The sequence below is a fragment of the Oreochromis aureus genome, linkage group 2 (genome assembly GCF_013358895.1).
Source record: "Oreochromis aureus strain Israel breed Guangdong linkage group 2, ZZ_aureus, whole genome shotgun sequence".
NCBI classification, from domain to species: Eukaryota; Metazoa; Chordata; class Actinopteri; order Cichliformes; family Cichlidae; genus Oreochromis; species Oreochromis aureus.
This window is the reverse complement of record NC_052943.1, coordinates 6,902,389-6,920,171: the sequence shown is the minus strand read 5'-3', so window position 1 is coordinate 6,920,171 and position 17,783 is coordinate 6,902,389. Positions and strand designations below refer to the sequence as shown.

General features: G+C 40.1%; 3 protein-coding genes across 4 annotated transcripts; 1 reads left to right on the top strand and 2 right to left on the bottom strand.

The window, feature by feature from the left end:
* Positions 1–865: 865 nt before the first annotated feature.
* Positions 866–6,221, bottom strand: faf2 (Fas associated factor family member 2). The gene is made up of 11 exons (XM_031745232.2): positions 6,098–6,221; positions 5,184–5,252; positions 4,952–5,086; positions 4,574–4,650; positions 4,338–4,476; positions 4,148–4,233; positions 3,836–3,927; positions 2,929–3,106; positions 1,795–1,966; positions 1,565–1,708; positions 866–1,301 (listed from the first exon to the last, which is right to left on the bottom strand). The coding sequence occupies exons 1-11, from the start codon at positions 6,158–6,160 to the stop codon at positions 1,119–1,121; spliced, it is 1,338 nt and encodes a 445-aa protein (XP_031601092.1). The 5' UTR covers positions 6,161–6,221; the 3' UTR covers positions 866–1,118.
* Positions 6,222–7,391: 1,170 nt separating this feature from the next.
* Positions 7,392–10,196, bottom strand: pin4 (protein (peptidylprolyl cis/trans isomerase) NIMA-interacting, 4 (parvulin)). The gene is made up of 4 exons (XM_031745210.2): positions 10,030–10,196; positions 9,789–9,856; positions 8,622–8,741; positions 7,392–7,930 (listed from the first exon to the last, which is right to left on the bottom strand). Exons 1-4 carry the CDS (start codon positions 10,064–10,066, stop codon positions 7,772–7,774), a joined length of 384 nt encoding a protein of 127 aa, XP_031601070.1. The 5' UTR covers positions 10,067–10,196; the 3' UTR covers positions 7,392–7,771.
* A 112-nt stretch (positions 10,197–10,308) lies between these two features.
* On the top strand, positions 10,309–16,787 carry nek12 (NIMA-related kinase 12). Of its 2 annotated transcripts, none has more exons than XM_039616353.1 (3): positions 10,309–11,816; positions 15,380–15,535; positions 15,953–16,787. In XM_039616353.1, exons 1-3 carry the CDS (start codon positions 10,718–10,720, stop codon positions 15,955–15,957), a joined length of 1,260 nt encoding a protein of 419 aa, XP_039472287.1. In that variant the 5' UTR covers positions 10,309–10,717; the 3' UTR covers positions 15,958–16,787. The 2 variants fall into 2 exon arrangements, with proteins under 2 accessions (XP_039472287.1, XP_031601186.2); XM_031745326.2 differs by having other exon boundaries at positions 15,380–15,572.
* The last annotated feature ends 996 nt before the right edge of the window (positions 16,788–17,783 follow it).

The following is a 17,783-nucleotide window of genomic DNA, read 5'->3' as shown; positions in this document are numbered from 1 at the left end:
TCATCACTGCATGCAAGTGTTGTACATTCTCAATAAACCCACGTTTTTAAAATGTTTTTAATTTATAGTTGGAAAATTACATCTTTACATGAGCCCATTTAGATGTTACAGGCGAACAGGCATCTATGAGTAACCACAGGCACACTATGAGCAGACTCGCACTATACTAGATAAAGCCACATGTAAAAGCTGTGGCTTCTTGTTAAATAATGTATCTTTGAACTTCATGAGCTTGCGGCAGTCTGCTTTACATAGTAACCAATCTGCATTTGGTCATTTCATGACACATAGGAGTCAAACAAAACATATGGTAAATTTAGGGATTTTAAATAGCTAACTTATGTACAGGTCATGGCTCATTAATAACAGGGTTCCCATTTATCCTCAAAGTCCAAAACCACTAACCTGCTCCCTGAAGTAGGTACATTTGTTCTTCAAACCACATGGATTAACAATCACAGCGGTAACAAACCCAACTCAGATCGATTTTGTTGTGCTCATTAGACAGTGTGAGGGAAACATAAACTCAAGGCGAAAGGATGTTGAATGAGGATAAGGATCAAACATCAAAACTTTGAGCAAAATCTTTTTTTTTAAAAAAGGAGTTAACTAAGGAAACACACCATCATAGAAATCTCCATTCTGCATCCTTAAGGTAACTATTATCACATTCTGGTGGGTCAGATGCCCACAAATGAACTACTCTGGGTTATGGTTCTGGTGTTGCACAAAGCTATTGTGCTGTTTCAGAACATTTCAGTAGATGATTAAATCTGTTGCTGCAACAAATACTGGTGTGAAAGAACACAAATTAACTGGGGGCAAGTACAAGTGATGGAAATCAAACTCTGTCCACACATAAAGATGAGCTCAAGGAAGGACTTCAAGAAATATTTATTTGATAAAATTCAAGACTTTCCAGGCTATTGGGAACCCTGTAAACACAACCAAACAAGGACTAGATGTAGGGTGGTTTAATTTTTTTTCCAGGTTAGGGTTTTATCTCAATGATCCCTTATGCATAATGGCCATTGAACAAAATAAGAAAAAAGAAAAAAAAAGGATGGGTTGGTGTCAGAGGAAAATGTTTCCTCGCTGTAGAAGAGGTATGTTATCTATTAATCGTCCGTAAGGTCCTGAACAAAAAGCACCTCGGAGCGGCTGAGTCCTGCCTCTTTCAGCGTGGGTGGGTTGGGCTGCTCTTCAGTGGGAAGGCAGGGCAAGACTCGGCGAGGGAAGTTTGTAACTATCTGAAACTTCTCTGGAGTTTCTTTCAAAGAGAATAGGAAATCGTGTATTACCTGTGAAAGAAAAATAACAAAATGATGCCTTTTCATAATGAAACAAGAGAAGAAACTTTTTCTAATAACATGAAATTATGTAAAAATGAATTTGTTGACATCTGAATCAAGACTGCAATTAGATGAGAAAACCAAATAAGGAAGCTAAACCATGTGGCTACACAACATCATTTACTAGAAACCTGACACTTTGCCAAAACAATTATTAAAAGTAGATAAATCAACCAAGGGCAAATGGGAGTGTACAACCGAGTGATGCTCACCGTCAGAGACTGACCAAACAGGAATCGCCTCTCTACTCGTGTATCGTTGGGCAGCTTGAACACTATTTTGACACTTTCAGGATCATCTGCAAGAGGCTCTGGAGGAAGACATTCCGACTTCCTCTCCTTCTCCTCTTCAAGTGTCTGGAAAAGTGACAACATTAATCAGAAACTCAGAATGCAAACACAAAAAAAATCTCTTATTTCCATAAATGCAAAACAGGACTCACTCGTCGTCTCCGCTCTTCAGCAAGAGCACTCTGTCGGACCTTCTCCTCCTCTTGCCTCTTCTGCTCCTGCTCCTCCCTTTTCTTTCGTTCCTTCTCCTGGTCGGCACGGAGCGAAGCCAGATAGGCCTCATCCTGCTGCTGCCTTAGCACTTGGGTCTGGTTCCTCTCCTCGCTGAAACAAAAAGGTGACGTCTTTATCCGACACGAAGTGTGGCATTAAGCAGTGAATGATATACTATTGTTTTTGTGCATATCCGCAAATGCCAGCCATGTCTATATCTCTAACTACCACATCTACACATCACTGTCCATGCCAACAATGCTGTGGTCATTAAATAAGCCTTGTGTCCTGTCCTTGCACCTCAATTAAATTAAACAATATGGGCCTCCTACCAATACAAACATGGGTGTTTTTCAGAAATTGAACTTTTCCATTTTCATTCATCTATTAACAAAACTGACCTTTGGAAAACCTTCTAAGGCAAAAATATGTGCACACTTGTGTTAACATTATATTTTAGGGTTATGTCACCTCCTGCTGGTTGGGCATGCTCTGAACAACATCTAAGTTGTGTTTTTGGATTCTCATGAGCACACTTATTTGAGAAAGGGGAAACAGTTTTTTAAAAGAAATATTAGTGTATGTGTGGACTAGGCCTAAGGCAGAAGTACTTCACACACCAGTGACTGACGGCTGGCAAACAACCAATCAGCACTCAAAAGGCGAGCCCATGGGGCTTCGATTAGCTTTTACGATGATGATTATCTTTTTTCACAAGGATCACAATGGTCAGTTTTGCTTTCAGTAATCAGGGGAAAGAAAGTGATGAAATAATTTGTGATGGTTACACTTCAATCAAAACTATCACACAATTAAAGTTAAACATAAACAGAGAACAGAGAGCAGTTTTGCTCACGGGGTGAATGGACAACCATATGTCACAAGGCTGAATACAGCGACTTAGGTTTGAATCCAACCCAGAGCCCTTTACTCGCTCTCTCATTTCCTGTCCAGTCTCCAGTACTACACTGTTTAATGAAGGCAAAGACCCCAAATTATAATGGGTTTTTTTAAGTGTCGAGAAGATCTTTTAAAGTCATGCAAGTCAGTGTTAGTTAATCAATTTTCTGTACCGTTCAAGGCGCTCTGACATTAGATATGTTTGGTTAGCATCCATGATGAATGTCAGCTGGTTGATAAGGTCCTCTGGCTGAATGAGACCCTCGAGCCTGCCCACCACTGTCATCTTGCGATCTTTCAGCATTATCATGGCCAGGAACGGGTAGGTGTTCTCCCGCAACGCTTGGGACACTTAAAAAGAAATTACACTGTCAAGTCACCTGTAGTAACAGTGACACTACATGTTAATTAAAAGTCAGTTCACACCAAGCACAAATGGACAAACAAATCCTACCTCGTCGAACATGTGGCAGCTTACAGGCAAATCATTTCTATTCAAATTAGGTTTTAAACCCTCAACTGCCAGCTCAAAGCAATAAAAGGAATTTTGTGTCTTCTCAAAGCATCAAAAATGACATTACAGACTCAGCATGTGACCGTTTCTAGAAACAACGTCCCCATTAATGATGATAAACCACATAACTGCCTCCTGTCTGTCTGATACATTTACGCTTTCCAGACCAAAATTCCATTAAACTTGGATTAGGGTAAGAACAGTCTTAAAGGAGAACACAAACTTGTACAAAACCCAAACTATGTGCATGTCTGAAAGCCACGACTGGCTTGTTATGATTTGCTATATGCTCTACCCACCTATAAAACATCCATGTGCAATAAAACTGCACGTGGATGTTTTATAGATGGGTAGAAAAGCCTGCTAATGAATAAATTCAAACTGAGCGTGTTTTTATTACAACTAAACCGCCTCCACACAACAAAGATGGTGCTCTCTTTTCTTATCATTCTTTAAGTCTACGACAAGGAGGGGCACTTCCTCACTTTCAAATACTTCGACCTTTTTTATACTTTTTTTTCTCCATTTATCATAGCAACTCAGTAATAAGCAACAAACATGCATACCTCTGTAGCCCTCGGGCTTGCTTGTTGAACATGCCCAAAAGAGCATTCGTGTGTTGAGGAAGGTAATGACCTCTTCTGTACATAATGTGGAGCTGGAATGTGACAAATCAGGAACATAAAAACATGTTTTTCATGTGTAACAAACAAATAAATTGTTAATTAATTGTTAATAAAGAAAGGATGTGCCTTTACATCATGCAGCAAAAAGCAAGCAGATGTACCTGTACACTAGTAACTGTACAACACATGCATCAGGCAGTATGGAACCTATAGTGGCTACAGGTGATGTGGGCATAAAAACAAAAACAATACCGGCAAAACTCGTCAGTGTCTTGATGATCGTCTCCGTGAAGGTACACTAATAGGTAGCGGAGCTCCCTTTTGGCATCATTCAGTGCCTACAAGTATCACAATAAGCAAAAGCGGTTTTATCTTTTTTGGCTGTCTTTACATCACATCAGAAACCAAAATATATTTTTATCATCCATATACATGTTCTCACCTGGCTGTATGTTCCCTGGTAAAAGACAGGGTGTGCCTGCCCATACTTCTCCTCAAAACTATGAATGAAAGACACAACGTCTCCAACGGGGTCTGTCACACGACCACGAGGATCAGGCCTGATGAACCGCAGGGCGAGCCTTGGAACAAAAATGTTTTATATAATAGTTGCAATCAGAAATTGCATAATTGCTTTATGCAGCAACTGTGAGTTAAAAATCAAAAGGCTCTAATTACCTGAATATGTCCAGAAGTGTGTAATATGTAAATCTGAAAGGTAGCATTATCAAATAGTAACTCCATCCTAGTAACCCCTGAAAAGAAACACCAGAAACACCATCCATTACACCTTAAACAGTGTCAAGATGAGAGATTTTCTATCTATTGATTTTCTATCAGCACTCAAAAGGGTTTCGATTAAAACTACAACTAAAAACTACAAAATCACTTAGACTTAATATTTGTTGCACATATTATTACACACAGCATATAAGTAGCACTATTTCCAAGAGAAACAGGTGAGGCATGTGCAACAGTTCCAAAGACCAGCAAACCAGAATCTAGTATGCCATTTTTGTATAGTGAAACAATAGACATACGAGTCTCCAGACCTACCCTGGGTTGTGGCCTTGACACGATGTAACTATATACTCTATGATCTGCTGTATTGACCTGAAGTGGTCTGGATGGTGGAGGGTTAAACACACTGGGCACTCCTTCCTGCTCGTTAAGCCTGTCTTGTACTGCAGCCTGAAATAAACACATTTTTAAGCCAATTGTTCTTATTTCAGTAGTCATATGTATATTAAGTCAATAAGAAAATCATAAAAAAGCATGTCTCCTGTACCTCTATGTTCCAATTGTGCTGCTCTAATGTTCGACGACATTGGTCCATTGATTCCAAACCGGTTAAATCCTATTAAAAAACAACAACAAACAAACAAAGAAACCCGAAAGATTAAAAAGACCATTATGGACTATAGGTGGACTATAAAAGAAGAAAATTGTCGTCTCTAAGCTTTGGATTATCTCTCACAAATTCTTCATTAAGAATGAGCAACAATGACACAATAATAGCCTGAATCGCCTATCTTATTTAGTGTCCTTTAACAGGGTTTGGGGAGGAATTTGACCTCGAAAATAAGATAAATCATCTAGAGAACAAAGCACGATGGTATGTAATGTTGATTCAAGTGGTTCCAACAGTTAGCTTACCAACGGCCAAAGAAAGCTAGAGCAGGCTACAGATGGAGATGGAGCAATATCGCATGTATTGGGTTTATTATCATATAATGACAGAGTGACTCCGCGTAGCTACAACTATTGTGTGGCTCAGAAACTTCAGTGACAGCTGTGCTAATGTTAACTCAGCAAGTGTTATGTAGGGAGCGTCAATGAAAAGCTAGCCTCAGCTCAAGTTGACGTTCAGTCAAAAATGACATTAAACAATAGGTAATGGTGGAACTGACTGACCTAGCTGGAGTGTTTATACCCGCGTGAGAGCCGTGCGACAAATATATAAACGTTTAAAGCTGCTAACTTGTTAGCCAGCCTAGCTAGTGTTCGCTAGCTTCGCTAACGTTAGCTCTGACTCAAGTTGACGGGTGAGGGCTGGGGGTAACGTTATCGAAGTTGACTGTGCAAAAAAGCGTTGAAACATGCGGCCCCCACTATGTTCACACCCTGTTACTATCGACGACAGAGCATCGCCACGCGAGATCTCAAACGGACACGAGTTGAGGCGGAAAATCAGCTGTCTACCTGAAATTGGAGGAGTTTTTCAGTCTGCGCCTGGGATAATTCTGGCTCCTCTGGCGCCGCCATCTTACCTCGCCAATCATCTAGCAAGGCCTAACAACGTCAACTGTCTTTTCCTGATTCCAGCCATGCAGGCGCGAGCTACGCGGGCTGCTGCCACCTAGCGGTGTGGATGTATTTGAGCCCCTCATTATGGCACCCATGAAAGAAGTTTTTGCTTTCCATTAAAAGGAAAAGCACAAAACCAATCAAAAGTACAAAAATGTTCATTTACCCAAGCTTTATTCCATTTATTTGTTCATAAAATACTAAAATTCACTGACTTCTTCATCAACAAATACCACTGATGTGCAGTACAGTAATAACTCAGCCAATTCCATATGCACTAATGCACAATAACAGGTCAGATGGTCACTCTTCTCCTTAGTCTGAAGGACCCCGGGTCCATGTTTTCCAAAACAAACTTCAAATTTCAATTCATCACAGAACAGCTTGCTGCTTTGCCATTTAAAATGTAATTTGGCGCAATGAAGAAGGTGCTGTCTCCGGATCATGTTCACATATGGCTCTTCTTTGCATGATTGAGCTTTAACCTTCATTTGTGCATGGCACAGTCAACTGTGTTCAGAGACAGTGATTTCTGAAAGCGTTCTTGAGGTCATGCAGTGATTTCCATCTAATGATCATGTTTGTTTATAATGTAGTGTTGATGCCAAGCTTGAAGATAATGGGTATCCAATACTGATTTTCAACCTTGTTCTTTGCGCAGAGATTTCTTCAGATTCTCTGATTTTTAAGACCTTATTATGCACGGCAGATGATAAGATATTCAAAGTCTTTACAATTTTACAATGAGGAATTTCTTTTGCTGAAACTGTTCAATGATTTGTAAAGTCTTTTGAAGATTGGTGAACCTCTGCCCCCTATCCTTCTGAAAAACCCAAGAAAATTTACAGCCTGTTTTGAGCCAAGAAGCACCCTGGACTGTATATCATATATTTACAGTCTGTTTACTGGAGATTTAGCATGCAGTCCAATTCTTGATGATAAGGTGGGAGTCTACCAGACTGTCCATCCATATACACTGATGATGTGCAGTACAGTAATAACTCTGCTTAAAGGGTTCATGTTTTAGTATGCATCTTTTATACATTTTTACACAATTCTGATGATTTCTAATTCATGTGACGCTCTCTAATTAAAATGTTCTCTATAATGAAACTCTTCTTCAGGATATACAATAATAGAAACTCCTACATTAACACTCAATCATCCAATATTCACACCCACTGAAGAATTTCCTTTTTTACTATGGTAATTTTATTTATGGAAGCGAAGAATTAAAAGACATCACTTTAAAGAAAAAAATCCCCATTTCTAAAAGATAATAAGGCATTAGATCTTTTTCAATAATGAGTCTAACTTCTAGCAGTCTTTGTTATACCCTCTCAGTCATACCAGTAAACTTCTTTATTACATAAATGCATATCTTCTCCCTCAAGTTAAATTTTCAGTATGGCAAGCACATTTATCACAGACAAATCTGACAGAATTCTACATCAATGCCTTTTTTATTCTCATGTGTTTTGAAAAATATAAGAAAATCATCAGAAGTTTAACAATATAGCACACTGGGGAATTTACATGTCTTGATTTCAAGTGTTGAACTGGCCCGAGTTACTTTTTCCCCTCTACCATAATGATGTGGTACCCAAATTTTGTCTTGACAGGAGGGTCTGTGTAGACTGGTTTATCCATGGAGCTGACAGGGAGGGCGAATGCCGCATCCTGGAAAGGTCCGACCATCGATCCTCGCGTCATCCACCCCAGATCACCCTGTCACAAACATCAAAGTCATGAAGAGATCACATGATATGCACCTGGGGAAATGTGTAAATAAAGACCATGCTGATGCTGTACTGAAGAGGCAAACTGATATTTTGACAAACAAAAATAAAAAAAATTTTTAAAAGGGGGTGTGAAGCAAATGCTTGTTTGCAGCAACTCTTCACATATTTCTGTGGTGACCTGAGTAATAGCCTAATCTGGACTGGAGTTTCCCAGCAGCTCAAAATACATCGGTGTAGATGTTGTGGTGGGATAGTCAGCCATTGAAACTCATTATCTGTGATGCTAAACATTACACATCCTATGAAACAGTCAGGTTTCCCCTCACGGGACTTTCTGACACACAGAAAGATAAACAGCAGTGTAATAAAGCAATCTGTAAACATTTCTATTAGTTTGGATTTTGTTTGCTCTAATATAATCCCAATGTCAATTACCAAATGGTTAAGAGAAAGGACTAAAATGGATAGATTTCTGCCAGAGCCAAGAAAAACTCTCAACAATGACCTCATTTAGGCCACGTACTGTGTAATATGATAACTAAGGAATCATATTACAAATTTTCCATGGTTACGTTACTTCTGACTAGGATGATTTCAGTTAAGCATTATAAACACACTGAGACTGTCAATAAAGGGAAACTAACACCGCACGTCTGATTACGAGTGCAAGCACTTACTCCTTGTCTGGCTTTGTCTTCACTGTACTGTGTAGCTACTTCACTGAAACGAACTCCAGCCTTCAGTTTCTCCATTGCTTCCATGCATTTTCCATGTTTTTCACACAGGATATGCCGGACCTGCAGAAAAAAAAACAAAAACAGATGATTCTGCTGGACTTGTCCCACTCTTGTCTGATATAGGATTCTAGCTGCTCGATAGCCCTGAGGCTTTTTTGTTTTTCATTTCACGATGTGTTAAATGTTTTGCAGTTTGCGGTAGTATGCAGTTTAGCATTCTCTTGCAAGCCTTTCCCTCGAAAACACATTGTCTAGATGGAAGCACACTTTGGTCTAAAAACCTGTATATATCTTTCAGCATTGATGGTGCCTTTCCAGATGTGCGAGCTCCCAAGGAGTGCACTGTTGTACCCCCAAACCATCAGAGAAATTAGCGTTAGAGACGAGTGATGATATAACAAGCTGGATGGTCGCTCTTTGTCTTTAGTTCAGCATCCATGTTTTCCAAAAATAAAAAAAAAATATTCATCGCCTGAACCCAGAACAGTTTTCCACTTTCCCTTGGTCCATTTTAAATGAGCGAGGGGGTTTCTGGATCATGTTCACATGACTTCTTCTTTGCATGACAGAGCCAGTGATTTCTGGTAGAGTTCCTGAGACCATTCAGTCATTTTCATGACAGAATCATGCCTTTTTTTAACGTTATGCCCCCTGAGGGCTCAAAGATCGCGGCCCTTGTGCACAGAGATTTCTCCGCATTCTCTGAATCTTTTGATATTATCTATTGGTACTAAATTTTGATGTTTAGTTAAGTTTATGAAGTGCTTTTTCACAGAATATTTTTTAACAGAAAACCTTTTTTAAACAAAAACGTTTAACAACAGTCTCTCTGATTGTACCTAAATAAGTTGGGAATGATATACTGTGCAAAGGATAATTATTAAAAAGACAAGAAAAGGCAACAATTGTTCAGACATTTCTGTTAAAGCAGAAAGGTTTGGATTATTCTATTATTAAAATAGCATCGTACGGGATGCATGACACTGCACGCGACATGGACTCGTTCATCTGTGCTCTCCTTTCAACTCCCCCAAAGTCACATTTTGTTGGTAAGGGAATGAAATCTGTCATTGTTGCAGTTTAGCTTTGCCTTCAATGTAACGTTACCTTGACAGCGGTCCCTCCCTTTGGGCCTTTTTCTTTCTTGTCGGTGTCTGCACTCCCTGAAGCAGCTCCTACATAGTGACAAGATAGGAGATGAACACACCACAGCACCCGTTAAACCCATTAAAACTGCACTGTAGTAGTAACCGTTGTGATAAAGGCGCTTCTGGGATCACATGGGAAAGTTATTAGCTGACTTTAATTATAGAATACAAATTCAATTAGTAAGTTATAGGACACTGACCTTTACCACCCTTTCCCCCTTTTCCCTTTGGTGGCATTTTAGGCTAACGTGCAACTATAACTCAACAATAATCAATAAGAAATAACAGTCATAGATGAAACCCCTGCTATGTTGTGATTAGCATGCGCATAAACCTGCGCAGAGAGCCCAAACGCTTCTTCTTCTTTCGCCACTCGTTGGTAGATCAAAGATAATTGATACAATATACCGCCATCTACTGTACAGAACCACAAACGCGATTCATACCTGTACACGCTAATGAGATGTTTCTTCCTTTTCTTATGTGACGGCACTCAGTGTTATCTCCTTTGCTGCCAACATAAAGGCTCACGCATGCATAGCTAGCGAGCTTTAATATTTTGATTTTCGACAATAAATTCATATTCTCGAACCACAGTTTAAAATAGTTTTAAAATTAAAAGGGTTTTTAAAAAAGTTTGTGTAGGGCAGAGGTAATGAAATAGGCGCTAAATAAAGAAAACAGTGTACATACATTAGTGTGTCCATTTAGAAACCACACTAATGTTTGGACTCGCATGTGTAACTCTCACACGCCGCTGACCCACCCCCATACCCATTCTCACAGCGTCATGGGTCACTATGGAAACGGCAGTGAACACAAACGGCTCGTGACGAGCGGGCTGCAGTCTGGGTGTTCGCCTCTGTTTTTTGTTTCTATGACACAAATATGGAAAAGTACGAGATGGTCTTGCGGTTGGGCAGCGGAGGAGCGGCAGACGTGTTTCTCATGAGACACGTGGAGCGGAAGTGCCTGTACGCGGTGAAGAGGATAAAGGCGGAGACCACGAAGAGGGCAAAAACGCAGAGGGCCATTCTCCAGGAAGCAGAAATTATCAAAAGGCTGGAGCATCCTCACATTGTGAAATGCAGCGAGGCCTTTGTGAACTCCGACGATGGGTTCGTTTACATTGTGATGAGCTACTGCGATGGAGGGACTTTGGATGACAGAGTAAAGGAGAGGAAACCAGGGGAGTTCTTCACAGAGCACAATGTGATGGGCTGGTTTGTCCAGGTCGCTATGGCTGTAAATTACATACACACAGCTAAAATACTTCACAGGGACATCAAACCCTCTAATGTGCTGCTGACAAAGCAAGGTGTGGTAAAGTTAGGGGATTTTGGCATATCCAGAATAATGACTAACACAGCCGATATGGCTTCCACATGTGTTGGGACACCCAGCTACCTAAGTCCCGAGCTTTGCCAGGACATCCCGTACAGCTGCAAGTCCGACATCTGGGCTCTTGGTTGTCTCCTGTATGAGCTCTGTGCTCTCAGGCCTGCTTTTGCAGCCACAAATCTCCTGAGTCTGTTCAATAAGATCACCAAAGGAGAGTACCACCCGGTGCCTGACTTGTTCTCAGATAGTATTTCCTCATTAATCCAGAGCATGCTCAACCTCAATCCGGACAACAGGCCCAGTGCTGCTTGTATACTTAGCAGTGCCTATGTGCGAGATCACCTGCAATCTATCAAAGACACAGAGACAGACTGCTGCACGCCTGTGGCTCACATTAATTTGGAAGTTCAAAAAGAAGACATCAACACAACACTTCAACCCTGTTTCGCCAGTCAGTCCTACTCTTGGGAAGAGAAAGAACAAAGTATGGAGGTCAGTTTCTCCTCTGCCGATGTAGAGGAGGAAGATGAACAGAACCAATGCCACTATCCTGAGGATTTTGATGATGATGGAAGCTTGTCTTCTCTGGAGGGACAAAGTAAACAGTCTGGGTTGGCAATGAGGAGCAATTCTGCTGAGTCCATTGGTAATGCATCCCTCCAATGTCCATAAGTATTCAGACATTGAGCATATGACATTTAAAAAAACAACAACATTGAAACACCACAGTGGATTTTATATCCAGCAATCATGATGTGACCGACGGGCCAATTTTAGGTTTAAATCAGAGTTTAACAAAAAACATTAACTCTTTAGGAATTAGAAACATTTTTATAAACTCTTCCATTTTCAGATGCTTGAAAGTAACTGGAAAATTCACAGATGAGTACTTTAATAGCCCAGTGAGGCACCTTTGTGTTATTCTATGACAAATCAATCACGTAAAAGATTCATAAGCTGTCATTAGGTTTTTTTAAAAAACAAAACAAAATATCCAATCCAATCCAATCCAACTTTATTTATATAGCACTTTTAAAAACAACAAAGTTGACCAAAGTGCTTTCCAAAACATGAGTAAAATAAACAATAAGATATACAATAAATAAGATTAAGAAAGTAAAAAGATTAAGAATGACCAACAGCTGACTAAAAACTGACTACAAACTGACTCTGATAATACTCCTAAAAAGCCTTTGAAAAAAAATGTGTTTTTAAAAATGATTTAAACCTTTCAAGTGTTGGGGCTGACCTAATATGGAGGGGCAGTTTGTTCCAAAGTTTGGGGGCCACAACAGCGAAAGCTCAGTCCCCTCGGTGTTTCAGTCTCGACATGGGGACAGCAAGGAGTGACTGGTCAGATGATCTGAGAGACCTTTGTGGAGTGTATCGGTGTAGAAGGTCTGACAGGTAAGAAGGAGCCAGGCCATTTAAGACTTTAAAAGCAAGCAGTAAAATTTTAAAATGAATTCTAAAATGGACAGGCAACCAGTGTAAGGAGGCAAGAACATGGGTAATGTGCTCACGTTTACGTGTCCCTGTCAACAGGCGCACAGCAGCATTCTGGACCATCTGCAAGCGTGATAGTGAGGCCTGATCAATACCAATATAAAGTCCATTACAATAATCAAGTCGAGTAGTCACAAATGCGTGCAGAACTCTCTCCAAGTCACAAAAAGAAATAAAAGGTTTTACTTTAGAGAGCTGCCTCAACTGAAAAAAGCTTTTTCTCACCACTGTATTTACTTGTTTGTCCATTTTAAGAGCTGTGTCAAATTTTACTCCGAGGTTGGTGACAATTGATTTGACACACGATGTAAGAGGACCCAAGTCAGATGGAGGGACACCAGGTCCATTCGGCCCAAATATAATGACTTCAGTCTTCTTTTCATTGAAGTTTAAAAAATTCAGAGCCAGCCATGCTCTGATATCCTTAAGGCATTCTAAAATAGGCCTGAGGGGGTCTATGAAAATATGTCTATGAACAAAAATTTGGGAATTGCCAGATCAGTTATGTAGTACTGTCCTAACAAGAATGAATGTACTGGCCAGCTCAGCATCAGAAAAAGCCTGAGAGACCACAAAGAAAACTAAAGTGGATGATCACACAGGTCTTTTTGAGGTTGAGAAAAACTACTTCTGTCAATGGGAAATTGTACTTAGTAGTCAGTATAAGCTTTTAATGATATAAGTTTCCATATATGCTTAGAGGTGTATAATCGATTGTGTAGTGATAGGATGTGTGATCTTTAGTAGGCTTTGTGTGCATTTCCAGGGTGTTCTGGTTTTCACACCCACACTCTGGGAGAATGGGAGAGGTCGTACCTTTTTTTATTGTTTTATGATAGGATAAACGTATCTATGCCTGTTTTAGGCTAAGTGCATTTTGTTTAGATGAACTGCTGGACTTCCAGGCCAGCAGGTTTAGGGAAGTCATTTATGGGGTCATGCTTTGACCCCACACACACACACATACACACACACACACACACACACACACACACACTCACCTAAACATCCACATTCCAATGTAAGGAACAAACACCCACTGATGTATAAATAAAGGCCAGGGCAGTTTCAGAGCGCGTGTCACAGAGCCATCACTCTCACTGTGGGTGCTCTGTGCTGCCCTTGTATACAAGTAAAACTGTGTTTCTCCTCTCTGATTCTCAACTGAAGAAGTGTTTTAGAATAAATCTCCTGACAACTTCACAACATTTAATGAAGTTAAGAATACTCTTGAGAAGGCAGGTGTATCACTGCCAAAATGATGGCTTCATGGTTGGAAACACTGCGAGTGTAAAACAAGCTGAAAACCTCTGGTTACACTCAAGGACAGGAAGGCCAGATTAGATTTGTCAAAAAAACCATCTAAACGAGTCTGCACAATTCTGTAAAAGGAATCTGTGGATCAATTACGGAGAAGGAGAGAAAAAGCTCATGATCCAAAGCATACCGCATCATCTGTCAAGCACGGCGAAGGCAGCATTATGGCATCGACACATGTGGACGCCGGTGGAAACAGGTCTCAGGGGTTTATTGATGCTGTGACTGCAAATGGAAGTAGCGGGATGAACTGTGAGGTGTTCAAATCAAACCAAAGCAAAGTGCAAAAGCAACCCAAGAGTTCAGTCACCTGATTTCAACTCAGTAGAGCAGCTTTTCAGCTAATGAAGACAAAGCTGAATGCAGAAAAACCCACAAAAAGCAGGCCTGGCAGAGCATCTCATCATCTCAATGATGATATTCACAGGTTCTGGACTTCATGTACTCATTGGCTGTATTAAAAGTAATCCTTATATTCAAAGTTAGTTTGGGCCCTTGGAAATGGTAAAATTGTGGTTAAATTCCTTGACTTAAAGTTGAATCACTTCAGTCACATATTGTTAACTGTTCATTGAGTAACTTCTATCGAATCCTAAACTTTTTTTGTTAGATCTTATAGTGAACTGATGAGCCTAATGTAAGAACTATCTGGGGCTATGGTTATCGTCTGAACACTGTAAAAACACATTTGTAACATTTATGTAGAAGTTTCTTCAACTGTTTCAGCTTCTTAAATCTGAGAATTTCTGGTGGCACTTTAGGGATCACTAGTGAGTGTGTAGTTTCATGACAGCAGCTTAGTAAAGTTGGAATAACCCAGAAATTACCAAACAATGCAGTGATTATTGTTTAAGGCCAGAAAAATGTGAAATTCTATTTTTAGTTATTTAGTTAGTATTACAGATCTTTTACAGCAGCAGCATCAAAGTGCAACATATCTACCCTTATCTGTTCCAACTTAATAATGTAAGGGGTGGTACAGTGGTTAGCAGTGTGGCCACGCACCAAAAAGGTCCTTGTGACAGCTGGGATAAGAAAAATATGGATGGATAAATAATGTAGACAGTTTGGGGGAAAATGAAAACACTACAATGGGTTCTTTTTTCAGCTACTTACCAACATGTGTTAAATAGCTGATTCCTCTGCTAAAGGGATAGATGAACAGAGTGATCAACTGATAAACTGAGGGAAAACCTGCTTTTCCAGTGGGACCTTCTGTTGATCTGTGATGTGTGAAAACAAAACAATCCACTATTAGTGATCAAAACAATGTGTGAAAAATGTTAACAGCTCTCCTATATCAGGTCTGTTGAGAATAAACCGACTTACAATGCCATTATTAAAACCAAACGTGTGTCATCCTTTTAATCTTGTTTTTTTTTCCAGAGATCCCTGACACTTCAGAACAAGTTGACTATCCAGATGACTTCGAGGAAATTGAGGACAAGGACGATCATGAAGGAGACTGTGTGCGTGCTGATGCTGCTCAGCAGCCACACGATGAAGCTCTGGTGGAAGAGTTTCAGCTCTGCGATGCTGGAGGTTTGACCATTACACTGAAAGTGCTGAAGGAGAAGGGGTAAAGAGACAATGCATTGTTAAAATGAAATACAGTGTTAAATAACGGGACCTTTGATGCTGAACGTATTTTAAAAGTGCCTGGCTTGATAAAAGCTTTATGCGCCTCAGTTTGAAAAGGACATGAGGCCTCCTGTCAGCTGTCTTATAGCACATTTCCCCTCCATAAGAGACCCTTTGGGGATAAATAAGTTCCTTTTACTGCTGGATGATGTTCAAAACACATAGTGGGGCTAAAGAGAACAAATAATTGCGTTGTGGCTGCTCAGCTGTGTGATAAATGCTGAATAAATGTGATGCATTATGGCCACAGAAGTGAAGGTGAAGTTTTATAATTTTATACATTTTGTAGACTCAGTTTGATATTGTTTTCTTATGAAGGATGAAACACCAGCAATGACTTCTGAAGGCTTTCCAAAAGCAGCAGTGGATATTTGGATGTGGATGTTAAACCTTGATACACAACTTCCAATATCAGGCTTCCCATCTGTATCTGTATTTGTATCTTTATTCCATTACTTTCAATGCTTTGTCTTTTGTGTTATTACATAATATATGTGAAATGACACGGCCTTTCTACCAGCCATTTTTTAACCTCTGCTTCATTATATGGCATGCATTTGTTCAGAGGAAGTATGTGGTGCGCGATGCTGGTCATAAAGTTAACCACGATAACATATGAGCGCAGAAAATATTGCAGAAATTGCAGTTATTTGATCAAATATTTAGATATTTGATGCCCCTAGATATAATGGGTAAACTGCTTAGAAGTCAAAGGTCTGCAAATAACAGAAGAACTGCCAGGAAACATTGTTATCATCACTCGGTGCACGACTTTAAACTTGATAGATTGCATTCAGGATTCAAAAGGCCCCATAGCGAACGTTAGAGCTCCTTATCTTTCTGTGTTCAACTCAATGAGCTGATTGTTTTTTGCTAAAACTGACTATGCCGCAAACCAGCAACTGACATTTTTTTTTCCATCACCGAATCCACGCAAACTCCTGTGACGCACGCCATTTACGTTATTTGCAGATTTTAAGGCGTTTTTTTCCTGTCAGTCACAATTCTAAAGCAATCAAGCAATCATGTTTACGTGTAAATGCTCTTCACTCATCTTACATGTCATTCGTAGCTTAGTCATACTGGCAGCGAAAAGAAAAACAAAGTGTGAGCCAAATATGGCAGCATAAAAAAATTGGTGAAAAAAGGGCAACGCAAGTGTGGTGTTTATATTTGCTGAAAAGCTAGGATCTACCTAAAGCATTTGCTCGCTGTGGGTAAAAGCTGTAATCTGGGACGGCACTGATTTAGCTTTCTGTTACTTTTTAATTTGAACGTTTGGTTACCCAGTGCTGACTGGCAGAGCGCACACATAGCAACACCCTCCTTCACTGTCTCAGCATTATTCCGGGCAGGCACTACTGAACGCTGTGTTTCCTGTGATCGTGTCTGTTAAGAAAGAAAAAAAGAAGTGAAACCGCATATCTAAGATTTGATATATTAAAAAAAAATCATAATAAGTAGCTTCATAATGCTCTCACTTTATTTGACACTTAAAGTCATGCTATTTTGTTGGTGTGCGCAACATTATTACATCAACTTAGAATTGAACCTGGTGTCATGTGCTCACTAGCCACTTCATTAGGTACACATCACTAGTAGTGGGTGATTCTTTGTGCAGCAGATTCAGCAAGGTCCTGAATGCATTCTTCAGCTGTTGCAAATTTAATGACTGGACATGCATTGTGTGAAATTCCTGTTCCATCACATCCCAAAGGTACTCAACTGGATTGAGATCTGTTGCCCGTTAAGGCCATTTGAGTACACTGGACTCATTGTCACGTTTAACAAACCAGTTTGTGACGATTTGAGCTTTGAGACATGGCAAGTTATCTGCTGGACGCAGCTTTCAGGCGATGGGTACACTGTGGTCATACAGCAGCAGTAACAATGCTCAAGTATGCTTCTTCTTCTTTCTGCTGCTCCCTTTAGAGGTTGCCGCAGTCGATTATCTGCCTCCATCTTATCCTAACCTTAGCATCCTCTTCTGTCACACCAACCCTCTGCATGTCCTCCTTCACTAGATACATGGATACATGGATCTCAGTGGTTTTTTGCTCCTGCCTGGCAATGCCATATTCAACAATCTTTGTCAAGAATATCCACTATCCATCCTTTGCACATGCCCAAATCATCTCAGTCTCAAATC